Source organism: Micromys minutus (assembly GCF_963924665.1).
Source record: "Micromys minutus genome assembly, chromosome: 2".
Classification (NCBI taxonomy): Eukaryota; Metazoa; Chordata; class Mammalia; order Rodentia; family Muridae; genus Micromys; species Micromys minutus.
In genome coordinates this window covers 52,187,912-52,202,313 of record NC_137971.1, presented here as the reverse complement: position 1 = coordinate 52,202,313, position 14,402 = coordinate 52,187,912, and the positions used below count along the sequence as shown (strand labels likewise).

Sequence of the window (14,402 nt, the reverse complement as noted above, 5' to 3'; positions counted from 1 at the left end):
TTCCTGGAGCCGCACCCCCACCCCTACTCTCCCCGACCCCCCCGCGTCCGAAGGCGGGCGGGGCTGCAGCGCAGGGCGGGGCGACCCTGCTTCCGGGCCCTAGCGTCCGGACCGGGACACTTGGGTACCCGGTTTAGGGGCGGAGGGAACGAGTCCGGATCACAAAGCCGGTTTGATGGGCGCCCGCGAGCCGGATGGGGTTAGGGGGGGACCATGAGCTCCAAAAGGTGACAGCCCTCAACTTGGTGCCGGCTCCCAAACGCACTGCCTCCCTTCCTGCCTGCAACCTTGTGGTACTGGTTGGTACCCCCTTTTCCAAGTAGAGAAATTGTAAAGTAGGGACTCAGAAAGGAAAAGAACTGTTCATTGAGCCAGAGCTAACGGTCCTTAGCTCTGAGGTGGGTGATTCTTGTTAACACCCATGTCTTAACCAGAGAAGAAAAATGCAGTTTGGGAGCCAGCCTTGGTGAGACAATACTAGTGTCCCCGAACCTGACTGACTTCTCATATTTGCAAGGGGAACAATCCTCACTTCTCACAAGTGATGAAGGGTTCAAATACTAGTTTTTAATAAAGAGCGCCACCTGAGCCTCAGTTTTGAGGTCTGTTAAATGGGGCCAATTACAGTTCTACCTTTTATGGTCTTTGAAGGTGGAAGTCTGAGAAGGCGATTAGCTTAGGGTTGGGCTGGTTTTGCTATGTCTCTTTAAATGCAATCCGTTATCGGAACTAGAGAAAATATGTACACGGGTGTTTTCCAACCTCCCCTGGGAAGTCCCTGGGGCGTTAGCTGTTGTGTTAACACCTAGATTAGGTTCCTTATCACTCATCCATCCAACTTCCACAGTGATGAGCCTGGCAAGTTTTTTACCCAGTCAGAGATGGCCTGGAGCAACACATCGGTTGCTTTCCCTGCCCAGTGCCTGGTGAACCCTGTTTGGTTAGGATGTCTGGGCTTCCAGGAGTGCTAGCCTGTCCATCTTCAGCAAGCAAGTTATGATAGGCGGTGGGGATGTTCGGGTGCAACTTTGAGAAGGTTTCTTTCTGTAGGCTAGACACCGGTTTTGTCTATCCTATTGGTGTGGTCCTCCACTTCCTTTGTAAGGAACCACTGTGTACAACCCTACAGGTCCTTCGTGCTTAAGGGGGAGGCTGGGTGGTCTGAGACGGCAACAGAGGTGCCAGACCCCTGAGACTTCAGAAATGATGCTCTGAGCCCTGCTGCCATCTCCCTTCCTTCCAAGGCTTGTCTGCAAACCGAAACTTATTTACTCCTTTCGGCCTCCACACCTCTCTTTCCCGCCACCCCCTACAACTCAAGGGTGCACCAACTCCAAGGCTCTTCTTGGACCTTTCCCCGGTAATGAGGGTAGGCCCCTGGGTCAGCCAGCTCCGGCCCACCCATTTCCTGTGCCAACTCCGCCCAGCACTGGAGGTGGAAAGTTTCTCTCCTCAAGATGGGCGGCTCCTTCCTTCCCAGAAGGTTCAAAGAAAAGCGGAAGAGTAAGCTGGGTTCTGAAACTTAGGGCTCAAGGGGAAGTCTAGTCCGCCTTCATACTGCTGCAGGGCCAGGTTCCCACAGACTGGAATGCTTCCAATCTTGCCCCCAAGTGGGAAGATTCGCATCCCGCACCAGCTAAGACTTTCGTTAGAGGGTCTTGGGCGCCACCTGCAGGCAGAACACCGAGTACACTTGCCAGAAAACTACCCCCCCAACCTAGAACCAATTAACCAGGCAATCAGAATACAATGCTGAAATTATTTATTTTCCCGCCTAGGAACTGGCCGCTAACTTAAATATCCAGCATAAAGATCTTAGCCTTTCTGGTCGTGGGTGGCTACAGAGGTGGGTTCTGGAGCCCTTGTCCCAGGCAGTGAAACCCTGGGGGCCACAGGTAGGGAATGCCCCTGAGCCAGCAGCTGCAAGAGACAGCAAAAGACAGAAAAAGAGATGGAAGCTAGGCACTCATCCCAGTCCCAGAGATTCGAATGGGAGTGCAAGACGCTCTGGACCCCACGGTCAGACTAAGGGCTGGCCAAGCTAGGGTGCGCAAACGCGGGAGAAGTGGAAGCCCAGCACATTGGGCAGAGGCTGCAATCTTGATCGCTTTGCCTGATGGGTATAATGCCTTGCCCTCCTGAAGTGAGGTGAGGTGGTACCGGTAAAAGAGCAGGCACTGTCGACTAAGGACTTGCTGAAGGGCAAGTTTTGAGCCTTTTGTATGGGCGCGTTCCTATCCACCTCAGCTTTTCAAAGGCTGATTTGGAAGGCATCTTGCAACCACTGGTCACGGGCATTATGAGTCTGGGGCACGGTGAGGGGTGGAGGGTCTGGGGGCAGGCTGGCATCAGGAGGCTCATCATCATCAGACAGGCCGGCATCAGGTGGGTAGGAGCTGTCGGAGTGCAGAGAGGATGACAGGTCCTGGCACAAGCTCAGGTCTTGGCACAGATGCTTGTAGTCCTGGATCGACTCATACAGGCCCCACAGCTGGCACAGCAGAGACATATCCAGCTGTCGCAGCCCCACCTGCAGACAACTGACAGTGGGCTGGAGTTGGGGGTCCAGGCCACCCCCAGAATCCCCACCGTGGGCGACAACCCTATCCAATCTTCCTGCATCTTAAGTGAAAGTTCTGAGAACAGATGGCATTTGCCAACTGTAAAACCTTTCAGCCAGTCCTTGGCCCTCATTTATACAATGGGGCAACACTGTCCAGCAGGATGAAATCAGGCAAGTTTTTAAAAATGCAACAATTGCTACACATTACTATCAGAGCTGTCCTAAAGTCCCGTAACCAGATGCTTCCTGCTGGACCTGAGATGGGGAAACGGGTCCCAGACTTATCTCTGCCCTCTCCTAAGAGCCACTACCCTGGCGGGGCGCCCACTACTCACCATCTCCTTGCGCAGAGCCGCTAGTGCAGAGTCGAGGTTAACCGGGCGACGCGGGCCCGTTGCAGAGCCGGAGTTGGCAGAGCCCGCGGCGTGTCGAGGACCATCCGGGGCGCGGGCGGCGCGACTCAGTTCATCGTGGATGCGGCTCCGTTGGCTGTAGACACGCTCCAGCTCCCTCCACGAGCCCCCACTAGCGTTAAGAAGGCCGCTGAGGCCGCGCGGTAGCGGCGGGAGCCCGGCCAGAGCGCAGCCCGCGCCACCCGGCGCCTCAGTTGAGGGCAGCCCGTTCATAACCAGGCCGGCGAGGACCGCGATGCCGCCTCCACCCCTCCTACGTTTTCCGCAGGCTGCTGTCCAGAGGACCGGCTCTCCGTGGCCGGGCCTCCGGAGAGAGCCTAGCCGCCGCCCGCAGGCCGTGCTTTGTTCCGTCCCAGACTCCTCCGACTCCGCCTATGCTCCACCCCTCTGCATGGGCGGAGCCTCCCTTAACGCGGCGATGACCCTGGAGCCGAAAACTCCATCAAAGAACTGGACGGTAGGGATGAGGAGTGAATGGTGAGACAGGATTTTTTTGACGACTCATTTTGCTGCCTCATTCCTACACAATGTGTTCTACACGATTCCCCTCCCAAGGGAGCAATTCTAAACGAATGGGGATGCGGGAGGCCAGAGTCTGGGGTAAGACTGTGCCCGGCTCTTAAAGCACATCATTGTGCTCCCCATAATTTGTCAACCTCCCAATCAGGTCCAAAAGGTGGATGAAGGGGGTATTGTATTGGATCAGAGACAATGATAGTGGCCCAGCCTTTGAGGAGACTGAGGTCACGTCACTCCTTGGAATAAGGTGTCATTTATCCATCTGCCATTTACTCCTTGTCCTAAATGCAAAACCTCTTCATTCAGGTAGAAAAGACCATGGAAAGGTGCCAAACGTAAGAAAAAGCATGAGTAGAGCTGAGGCTTGCATGCACACTCAGAGCCAAGAAAGGAACAAACCACATGGAGGAAAAGCTGTTTTTCTAGAGGGTTTTTCTCAGGGGTAACAGGGGTCAGGGTAGAGGCCTCAGTGGTCCAGCTGCTTCAGGCTGCCTAGGGCCTCAGCACAAGCCCGGATGAGCCCACAAAGCTGGATACTAGTCTCCAAGGAGGTGCTAGAGCCCAGCTCAACTGACGCCCAGGTGAGCTTCTGCAGGAGGGCTGTCTGTGTGGAGGCCACCACGTCTACATTTGGAGGTGCAGCAGGGAGAGGAGGCCCCTGGGCTGCTTTGAGCCCTGCTGCGGCCCCCTCACAGTGCTCTGGACGGGGTACTGGTGGCTGGGACGGGGGCCGAGAACTCGAGGCAGGCTCTGTAGTAGATGCCAACTGATGCTCCCGAGCCTGAGAGAGGGCCGCCTGTGCATTCAGAGCTAAAACAAGAAAAGGGGTGTAATAGTCAGGATATCAGACTCGTCTCTCCCCTGAGCCATTTGCTGTGCACTGATTCCCCTGTGTATCTGGTGTTTTCAGTGTAGGCCAATCGGTCTCATGTCTACTCTTTTTTTTCCTTTCATATGCTTGCCAAAACTACCCCGCTGATTTACACTCGAATAGCTTGACAGTATCTTTGTCTCATCTACCCATGAAGTCTGTAAACTGGGACCTGTACTTCAGGGGGAAAGTGCTTGCAGGACAGGCACAAAGACCTGGGTTGCATTTCCACTCTACAAGTGGGGATGGCTGATTTAGCTCAGAGTCTTCCCAAGGTATGAGAAACAAAAAGGCTGATTGTTTTTCTTGGATGAATTTCCTCTTTAGGGCTGACATGAGAAGGCACCTTAATGCCCCAACACGCAGAAATTCCCAGTCACCTCCCAGGCTCACTGTTTCTGGGGTAACCATTACCACGTTCCTCTCCCCAGGGTGCACACTCGGCCCCTCACCCGGATTATCTTTATCCACGTCTGAGTCGAGTTCTTGACAAGCCACGCAATAGATTTTCCGCTGTTTATCTTGGAGGAGGATTGTCTGGGAACCAGAAAGTACATGGACACAGTGAGCCTGAGAGACAGGGTCCACAGAAGAGAGAGCTGAGGAAAGGTCGTGCGGCATAGTCCGCGGCCTCGGCCTCATCACTCGCCTCACCCCGCAGTCCGCGCACGTGTCACCCAGCATGCGGTAACCACGGAGCAGGTAGTCGCCCATGAGACGAGAGATGCGATCCTGCCGCTCCCGTCGCGCCTGCAGCACCTTCGTCTCAGCTTCAGTCGGAGGCTCCCAGGTGAAATCGTCGACATCTAGGGGAAACAGGCACAGGAGATGGAGAGAACTGACTCGCACACCCCGCGGCCACTGCCCAAACAACCCGAGCACTCACTCACCTGCACCGTTCAAGGCCATGTTGCCGTGGTCACTGCTGGGCTCACCGGAAGTGACACAAATAGGACGCGCCCCCACTACGGTTCCACCTCCCACATGTGGTAGGCTGAAGGTGGAAGTGACGTTTACACGGTTTTCCTGGCGCTTTACTCAAAGGGGGGCGTGTCTGCAGCACGTTTGACTCTGACTTACAGGCTAGGCTGTTAGCCAGAGTTATCCTTGGGTACCGCCATCTCCCCGGTCACATTTAAGTACTCGGATGTGGCTTTTCAGAGTCTCCATTTCTACTTGCCGCAGATAGAGTGGCCCCTTGATCTGTGAAATACCTGATTCCCTCGAGGTTGTCTTTTCACACAGTTGGAGCAAGAGGCAGGCAGGACCATGACATCTGCCCAGCAGTCACTACAATAAAAGTTCTCTGTGAGGGCGCAGAAATTCATTAGGTCTTTTGCATCAGGCTGGCTACACAGGGAACTGTGGTCGTTTTCTGCCTATTTCAACACCTCTACCTGTCTGTATGTTGGGTGTCGTCCGTCTGTTCACCTTCCTCCTATGCCTAGAGCTGGTGTAAAGCCTGCTGTCTTCGTTGGGGCTACTATTGCTGAGATAACATCATGACCAAACATAACTTGGGGAGGAGATGGTTTATTTCACTCACAGCTCCATATAACATGCTCATCAAAAGCAGTGAGGACAGGAACTCAAGCAGGGCAGGAACCTGGAGGGAGGACATGATGCAGAGGCCATGGAGGAGTGCTGCTTACTGGCTTGCTTCTCATGGACTGCTCAGCCTGATTTGTTACAGAACCCAATATCACCAGCCCAAGAATGGCCCCACCTAAAATGGGCTTGCCCCACCCCACTGATCACTAATTAGAAAATGCTGTATGGGAGGGCCCCTGAATCTTAAGGAGGCATTTTCTCAATCCAGGTTTCCTCCTCTCAAATGACTATAGGGCCTGCTGGCAAAATGTTTGAGTGGGTTACAAATGACTTACCAGTGCTTCTCATAATCCCGGATTCTTTGCAAGAGCAACAAGTAATAAAAATAAGAAAGGCTGGAGAAATGTCTCAGTAGTTAAGACCACTGACTGCTTTTCCAGAGGTCCAGGATCTGACGCCCTCTTCTGGTGTGTCTGAAAACAACTACAGTGTACTTACATATAATAAATAAATAATTTTTAAAGAAGAAGAAAGGAAGGTGGTGGAAAGATGACTCAGTTCTTACAAGCACTAATGGCTCTTGCAGAGGATATAGTTTCGGTGCCCAGATTCCACATGACGTCTCACAACCATGCAGAACTGCAGTTCCAAGGGATCACACAACCCTCTTCTGACCTCTAAGGGCATCAGACATACACATAGTGTACAGGTTTGCAGGCAGCAAAACATACACAAACATAATAAATATAGCTAAGCATGGTGGCACACGTCTCTAATCCCACTACTCAGGAGGCAGAGGCAGGTGGATTTCTGTGAGAACAAAGAAAAATGGCACAAGGTAGTGTCTGAGTCACACAGTTTCAGTGTGAAATAGAGAATGCTTATAGCAGAGCCCTTCAAACAACTTAGCGCTATTGACAACAGTGCTTTACGCTATGGGGAACTGTGAGTCACTTAAGTAATTGCTCTTTCTCTGAGGAGGCTCCGTGGGGCTTCTGGTCTTAACTCACTGTTGTTGGCTTTTCTGGGATTGTCTCCATTTCTGCCTGATCTGTCACCATAGCAAACGAAAAACATCAACTATCACAGGGTGAACACAAAATATACTAAGCTCCTGGTGCCCAGGCTACCACAAGTCCAGCCTACGGTATTTCCCAGAAGTTGATGTTGTGATGAGGGAACCACAGTATACCTTGCGTTGCCCCTGCTCACTTCAGCGATATTAAAGGCACAGTACCTTCAGGTCCCCATTGATGGACGATGGTGCTAACTCACAGTCCTGGGGTGGAGTGGCTTCATTTCAGCACAGTTTGCCAACTCTAAAGATATCACTGTAGTTCTTGGGATGAATCTGTGTCGCTGAACACACCCTTTACAACAACAGTGGCAGACCTTTTATCTCAAAATCGACTCAACAATAGCCGATAGCCTGGGTGCTCAGCCTGCCTTTGCTCTGTGGCACTGTATTGCTGAGTGCTGCAATGTTCCTGAAATCAACTCAAAAAGAGTTCTGGGGGCTGGAGAGATGGTTCCGTAGTTAAGAGCACTGACCGCTCTTCCAGAGGTTCTGAGGTCAAGAACCTCTGGTCCTTTGTTCTAGCAACCACATGACCACTCATAACTTTATAACAGGAGCTGATGCCCTCTTCTGACATGCACTATGTATGTACACAGGACACTCATACATAAATAGTGAAGCCGCCTCACCACTGCTTGAAAACTTCACTTAACTCGAGGAAATGACTCCTCTCGGCCACATCCTTTGTAATGGCCATACTGAGAAATGTGTAGTAGATTGAGCTGGAGCAAGATGGAAAGTTCCAGGCTTCCCATTCACCATTCCAGGACATGACACTTCACTCTGACAGTGGTCACTGACCAGTCTCAGGTGGAATCGAATGAGTGAGTGCCTAGGAGATTCGAGCTTGGTGTTGGTCCAGATCACCAGGACTCCCTTGTTGGACCAACATGGGCTCTGGACCATGAGTATAACAGCTGTGCTGAGTTTTGTACTCTTCTCTCTTTGAGTACCTCAACTGTGGGGAGTATAATAAAAATGCCCTTGTCCCTTTCCTACCTGACTCTCTCAGTTGAAATGTCTGGGGTGGAGAACTTGAGTTAAAGGAAGACTACATGGGCTAGAGGAAGTTGGATAGCTATGAGTTTAAAGCTAGTGAGTTCCAGGCTAACCTGGGCTACATAGTAAGATGCTGTTTCAAAGGAAAACATAAAGGAATTCATGGGTTTTGTGAGAGAGCAGGGAAAGCAATACCCTTGTCACCGAGAAAGGCATGCCTCATACCGTGAGTGGTATGTAAGGGAGGACACCAGTGAGCCCCTCTCCCCAGCCCCCTCCCAAGGGATTCTTCCTTACCAACTTCTCCTAAAATTGTCAGAAATTCAATAGATGTAACCAATTTCTGGGTCTGTTGTTCATCACTAGATAGTTGATTGACTGCTATTCTAAGAAACCTTCCAGGGAGGTGAGAAACATCAGTTTTCCACAAAAAAGTCACCAGGTCAGCTCAAGTAACTGTCCAAGCATGCTGTGATGGATAGATTCTCCGGGCCCTCTTTGTGGATCAGAACCATCTTTGCGATTGTTTTATTTGTTTATTTTTATTTTATGTGTATGTGTGAATTCGTGTCTGTACACTATATGAGTGCTTAGTGCCCATGGAGGCCAGAAGAGGGCATCAGATCCCCTGGCATTGGAGTTACAGACAGTTGAGAGCCACCATATAGGTGCTGGAGCAAAGGTCCTCTGGCAAAGCAACAAGCACTTTTAACTGATGAGCCATCTCTCCAGCTCCTTATTTATTTATATTTATTTTATGCCGATGGCATGATGGCATGACCTAACCAGAGAATTCACCAAAATAAACCAGGAATCTCTGAGTTTAGGGCCAACCTGGTCTACATATAAGGTTCTGGGCCAGCCAGGGTTATACAGTAAAACTCCGAGGGCTGGGGATGTGGCTCAGCTGTGGAGTACTTGCCCAGGATGCTGAGGCTCCGGGTCCAACCCAAGGAAAGGATGAGAGCAGGATGTGCAGTCCATTTAACTCCATCAAACCCTGTCAGGACTCATCATCTTAATGTCCCGCTGCACTAGCCATGGCAGCGTGCATCTGTAATCACAGCATTCGGGAGTGAGGCAGGAGGACTGCTTTGAGTTCAAAGCCAGTCAGTTTCATTGTGAAACTCTAGCTCAGACTATAAGAAACTGGCTAGGAATGTGACTCGGTGCTAACCTGCTTCACTGTTATGTTCCAGAGCCTGGGTTAGACCCGAGCCTCACGAAGCCCATCGCCAACAGAGTGGCAGAGACATTCAGTGCACTGTCTTTGGAGAGAGACCTTCAGGGCATTGTTGTCTCCCCACAAGTCTCTGTGGTGCCATCCCTTCTCTTTAGACTTGATGAGCAGCCAAGAGTGATGGCACATGCTTTTAATTCAGCACACAGAAGGCAGAGGCAGGCAGACTAGCCTGGTCTACATACTGAGTTCTAGGACAGCCAGGACTACATAGTAAGACCCTGTCCCAAAAACAAAACAAAACAACAAAAACTTTTTTTTACTTGATGAACAGTCCCCTTCTCTGTCACCCACACACCATCCCAGAACAAAGTCTTTCCTGAGAGTCTAGAAGCCCTGCTGAATGGCCCAAGCACCACCTAGCTCATTGTAGCTCCTAGACCCAGATAAAAATGCAGAGAGCCAATACACACCCAGCTCTGACTAACATGAACATTAACAGATGGTTTTGTAAATATAAACTTGTTGATCCCTGTTGAAAACTGAGGAAGTACTGGGCAGTGATGGTGCACAACTTTAATCCCAGCACTCAGGAGTCAGAGGCAGGCCAGTCTTTGAGTTTGAGGTCAGCTTGGTCTACAGAATGAGTTTCAGGACAGCCAGGGCTACACTGAGAAACCCCCTCTAAAAAACCTGAAACGTGGCCCATAGTACAGCCAGGATGATCAGTGCTGTAACCTCCATGATGTTCTTTCTCCTTGGACTCACCTGTCTTGACCTCCCTCCAGCTAGTTCCTCACGTGGAATCAGGAGCCTACACAGCAAGTTTCCAGTCATGTCTCCAGCATTGGTAGGCTGTGTGACCTTAGGCAAGTGCCTTCTCTGAGCCTTGAGGAGTTGAGCAATCCACACATTCTCTGAATCTGGATTCTGTTCTTTTCTGTCTTGTTGACCCACTCACCTATCTTCAAGACGTTTTGTGGGATCTCCAACCTCACTCCTCATTCTAGGAGGGAGCCTTAATAGCAGGCAGGCCGCAGGATTGGTCTGGTTCAGTTCCTGCAGCTAACTTTCTAGGGAACCTGAGTCAAATGGTTTCACTTCCCTTCTCAGAGCTTTGGATTCCCCTGAGCGATGTCACTGAATGGATGAAGGGATATAACCGTGGAAACATTGTAAACATCACTCTTAATGGAATCACTAACACATAGCAGCACTCCTGGTTGTCTACTATTGCTCTGGGATCTGGAGATAAAACTGTACCTTCCTGAGAAGTTAGCAAGACAGACAATAAGACACGAACAGAGCAGGTTTCCGGGCTGGGGATGGAACTGGCCTAACAGTGCTGCACAAACCTGGTGTGCAAGCCCAACCCCATGGAGGTGGAGGTAGGAGAGACGCCATCCTCAGCTACACCTGGAGTTTGAGACCAGAGATTCCATCTGAAAAAGGAGGTACTGGGCAGTGATGGCACACACCTCTAGTCCCAGCGCTTAGAAAGCAGATTCAGACAAATCTAGGAGTTCACAGAGAGCCAAAACTACAGAAAGAAACCCCATCTCAAAAAATAAGAGAGGGGAAGAAAACAAAACAGCACTTGCTTCTTTTGCAGATGACACAGGTTCAGTTCCAAGTACCCACCCAACAACTCACCACCATCTGTAGTACCTGGGGTTCAGGAGATCTAATAACCTCTTCTGGCCCCTGACATTACCAGGTATGAACATAGTGCACACACAATATGCACACATAAAATAAATATATCAAAACCTGAAGGTTTGTGCCTTTAATCAGAATACTTGGACAGTAGAGGCAGGCGGAGCTCTATGAGTTCAAAACCAGTCAGGACTACATAATGAGACTCTGTCTCAAAATTGTTTTGAGACATGGTTTCTGGCATAATAGCCCTGGCCTGTCCTAGAGCTCACTCTGTAGACCAGGCTGGCCTCAAACTCATAGAGATCTGCCTGCCTCTGCCTCCTGAGTGCTAGGATTAAAGGCATGTGCCACCATGGCCAGCTCTCAAAATAATTTTTTAAAAGATTTATTTATTTACTTTATATATGTGATTACACTGTCACTGTCTTTAGACACACCAGAAGAGGGTATCGAATCCCATTACAGATGGCTATGAGCCACCATATGGTTGCTGGGAATTGAACTCAGGACCTCTGGAAGAGCAGTCAGTGCTCTTAACCGCTGAGCCATCTCTCCAGTCCTCAAAATAAATTTTTAAAAATTATTTAATTAAAATATGTTATGTGTATTAGTGTTTTATTTGCAAGTATGTCTGTGCACTACATGCATGCAGTGCCCATGGAGGCCAGAAATGGACATCAGATCCCTTGGGACTGAAAGTAAAGACAGTTGTGAGCTGCGATGTGGGTGCTGGTTCTGAGCCATCTCTCCAGCCCTTGAAAGGTGTATTTCTAAACAAAACCTGAGTTGATCTCTGGTCTCCGCTGGCAAGTGAATACACAGACACCCCCTCACAAGTCCTGCTCCCATATACAGAAGTACACAGACGTGCATGCACAACACATTAAAGATGGCTCTGACCAAAGGTCAGAGAACACACCAGGGCAGGGACAGTAGAAGGGGAAGACCTGCCTTCATGGTCTGGAATGGCCATGGCCTCCTGCACCTTACAGGAGAATATGCCTTCTAGGAAGATGGCTGTGGGTGTTGAGGAGGCTAGAAAAGATAGTAGAGCACAGGTGCTCAGCTGCCTCAGTTTACCCTGCAGACCTGCCCCCACCTCCCTGAAGCACATTAGGTGGTCACACTATTGCACCGCCAGGATCAGCAAAACTGGAAAGAGGAGGAGACTAGAGGTAGTATCCATAGTTTGGGCTCCTTTCTGATGAACCCCAGGGGCTCAGGAGCCTTAGGTGTCTCTTGAGGGCCCACAGTTGTCTGAGGGTTGCCTTCAGCTCCAGGTGCTCTTCAGTCAGCCTGGAGATGGAAAGGTTCTTCTCAGTCTTCTCAGCGGTGAAAAGGTCTTTCCTCTGATATTAGTCTGAGAGTATGGCAGGAAGGGGGGGGGGGTCCTTTCCTAGACAGCACCTCCACCTGCTCCACTCACCAACCTGAAGGGTTCCAGCTGCTTCTTGCCAGACAGTCCCGAGTCCCTGCAGCAGCCCATTCCCACTCACAGAAACATGTGCTACTGGTCATATACTTCTTCTAGAAAATTCCTTTTGGCTTTTCCACACCAAGTTCCTGTTATGTCACTCTGATGTCCTTTCTGGGTCTCTGGGGTGACTCTCTCTCCTCCCTGGTACATGGGAATCGTGACTTACCTGTTTCTATGGGCCCTTTTCTCAAACCGACTGAGTCACCTTTCCCACAGTGTAGCTGTTCCCTGTGGCTGAGGACTGAGCCTATGTCCCCAGGCTGTCATGTGTCTCTGCTCAAGAGACTCGAAGGGGACTTCAATAGTGATGCCCTCTCCTCTCTTTTTCTCTCACCCAGCCAGGGGATGAGGCCAAACCCTGAAACCCACTCACAATGGTGCCACATTCCACAGCCCTAAATCCCTCCCAGAGGAGATACAGTGCCTGCTGACCCACAATTCCTCATGACTTACATACCTGCACTGCCCCCCCTTCCCACCCTGTTGCTGGCCTGGCTTTTTCTCTGACTTGGAAAGGACAGATTTTTTTTTTCCCCCTGCACTCTTTCCTCTGCTGACTCTTCGCAGTCTTTTTCCCTTTTTCTGCTTCCCAGCATCCCCCAAGGCTCTGTATTACTTCCCTTCAGCGTCTGATGGAAAAGCCAGTTTGAAAGAAGCTGCCCGGACCACTCCCCACCCCATCCCCCACCACTGCTTTTGCCCCATTTCAGAGTTGATCTCATTTCATGGTCAAGAAATCCAAGGCTTGGAGAGATCAAGATTCCAAGCCTGGACTATTTTACTGTGCTGTGTTCCAAGGTGAGCCACTTTTGGCCTACTCTGGGCAGGGAAGGGTCGGGTTTACATGAGTTCAAAGGGAAAAAATGAATGTAAAAAGTTCAGCATCCCTCCTGCCGGGTGGTAAGTATTCAGTGTTCCTGTTGCAGCAGTGTTTACTAGAGCAGGGGGGAGGGGTCCTCCTAGATTCTAGCAGGGAGAGACACAGAGGTCACCCCCTCCCAGCATTGCAGCAGTAGGTTGTACTGAGCAATTCAAGCAGAACTCATCAAATGGCCTCCCTCAGTCCCTCCAAATCTACCCAAATAAACTCAGCTTTAAAGTAAAAACCATTAGTTCTTTGGAAAGGTGTGCTTAAAGCCCAGCCCAACCCCCTCTTCCCATCAGATTACCACCCGGGAGAAGTTCGGGGCATGAACCAGACTTAGCATGGGCCTGACCCTGGTCACCCCTAGCCCTATGAAGTTCTTTGAGTCAGACACTGGGTCCTGGGGCTTCCTGGCATATTCGGGTAGTGTAGTCCAGGTTCGGGGCTCCACAGCCTCTCTTTCAGACTAGTGAGTAAGCCTAACTCTTCTCCAGCCTTAAGCAAATTCAAGACCCTTCCCCAGCCCCTGTCAAACCCTGCCCCAGGGCCCTGCTGTACGTCTCCCCAGCCCCCTGAGCGCTCAAGTAGCACTCCCCTTCTCCGGCTGTTAGCCTGGGAAGGGGGCCAGGCCCTGAGCTCAGACCTTGGCGATTCCAGAGTGTCTGAGGCCCAGAGCCAGCACCGCCAGCCAGGCCAGACGAGGGGAAGGGGGGAGGTGGCAGGGTGGGCACCAGGAAGCCCTCTAGAAGGGGGGGGTGGCATTAGCAGGGAAGCCAGATTTCTAGCTTTGTTCTTTCTGCTCTTCTTCTGGACCCTACAGGCTTCTTCCCGGGACCTCAGTGAACCTTGGCCAAAAGTTGCCCTCTCTCCTGCTTAAATCCTTTTCTTCGACGGAAGGCAGGACCAGGAATAAGGACCCATGACTTCAAGGCTTTGAGGACCCCTACATGTACAAAGGCCAATAGGCAAAAGTTACCAGACCTCTGGTCCTCCAAGCACGGCCCACCTGCCTCGGTTTCCCCATTTTGACCGGGTGGGAAAGTAGCTGGGTGGAGAAGTGTGCGCAGGCCTCTGCACCCCGCCCGGAGGAATCTGACGGGGCAGGCCCGTGAGTCCCCAGGTGAGGATTCTTCTGGAAAGGACCCAGCTCGGTTCCTGCGCGGGGCGGGCACCTGGGGGACTACCCCCACTTTAACCGGCGCCCTCCCTGCCGCACATCGTCGCTTC

The 14,402-nt window shown here is 51.1% G+C and overlaps 2 protein-coding genes across 2 annotated transcripts; both read right to left on the bottom strand.

The window, feature by feature from the left end:
* Positions 1 to 1,745: 1,745 nt before the first annotated feature.
* Positions 1,746 to 3,766, bottom strand: FAM89B (family with sequence similarity 89 member B). Its single transcript, XM_080913164.1, has 2 exons — positions 2,899 to 3,766; positions 1,746 to 2,530 (listed from the first exon to the last, which is right to left on the bottom strand). Exons 1-2 carry the CDS (start codon positions 3,187 to 3,189, stop codon positions 2,252 to 2,254), a joined length of 570 nt encoding a protein of 189 aa, XP_080769290.1. The 5' UTR covers positions 3,190 to 3,766; the 3' UTR covers positions 1,746 to 2,251.
* A 132-nt stretch (positions 3,767 to 3,898) lies between these two features.
* On the bottom strand, positions 3,899 to 5,291 carry ZNRD2 (zinc ribbon domain containing 2). The gene is made up of 4 exons (XM_080913163.1): positions 5,257 to 5,291; positions 5,021 to 5,172; positions 4,819 to 4,903; positions 3,899 to 4,305 (listed from the first exon to the last, which is right to left on the bottom strand). The coding sequence occupies exons 1-4, from the start codon at positions 5,273 to 5,275 to the stop codon at positions 3,962 to 3,964; spliced, it is 600 nt and encodes a 199-aa protein (XP_080769289.1). The 5' UTR covers positions 5,276 to 5,291; the 3' UTR covers positions 3,899 to 3,961.
* Positions 5,292 to 14,402: the final 9,111 nt, after the last annotated feature.

Bases quoted from the DNA above. Each gene is read 5' to 3' on its own strand.
- ZNRD2 (XM_080913163.1), bottom strand. The intron at 4,904-5,020 runs GTGAGGCGAGTG...TCTGGTTCCCAG, and splicing joins ACACGTGCGCGGACTGCGGG to ACAATCCTCCTCCAAGATAA. The intron at 4,306-4,818 runs GTGAGGGGCCGA...TTCTTGTTTTAG, and splicing joins CGTGGATAAAGATAATCCGG to CTCTGAATGCACAGGCGGCC.
- FAM89B (XM_080913164.1), bottom strand. From the start codon at position 3,189: ATGAACGGGCTGCCCTCAACTGAGGCGCCGGGTGGCGCGGGCTGCGCT. The intron at 2,531-2,898 runs GTGAGTAGTGGG...AGTTGTCTGCAG, and splicing joins CGGCTCTGCGCAAGGAGATG to GTGGGGCTGCGACAGCTGGA.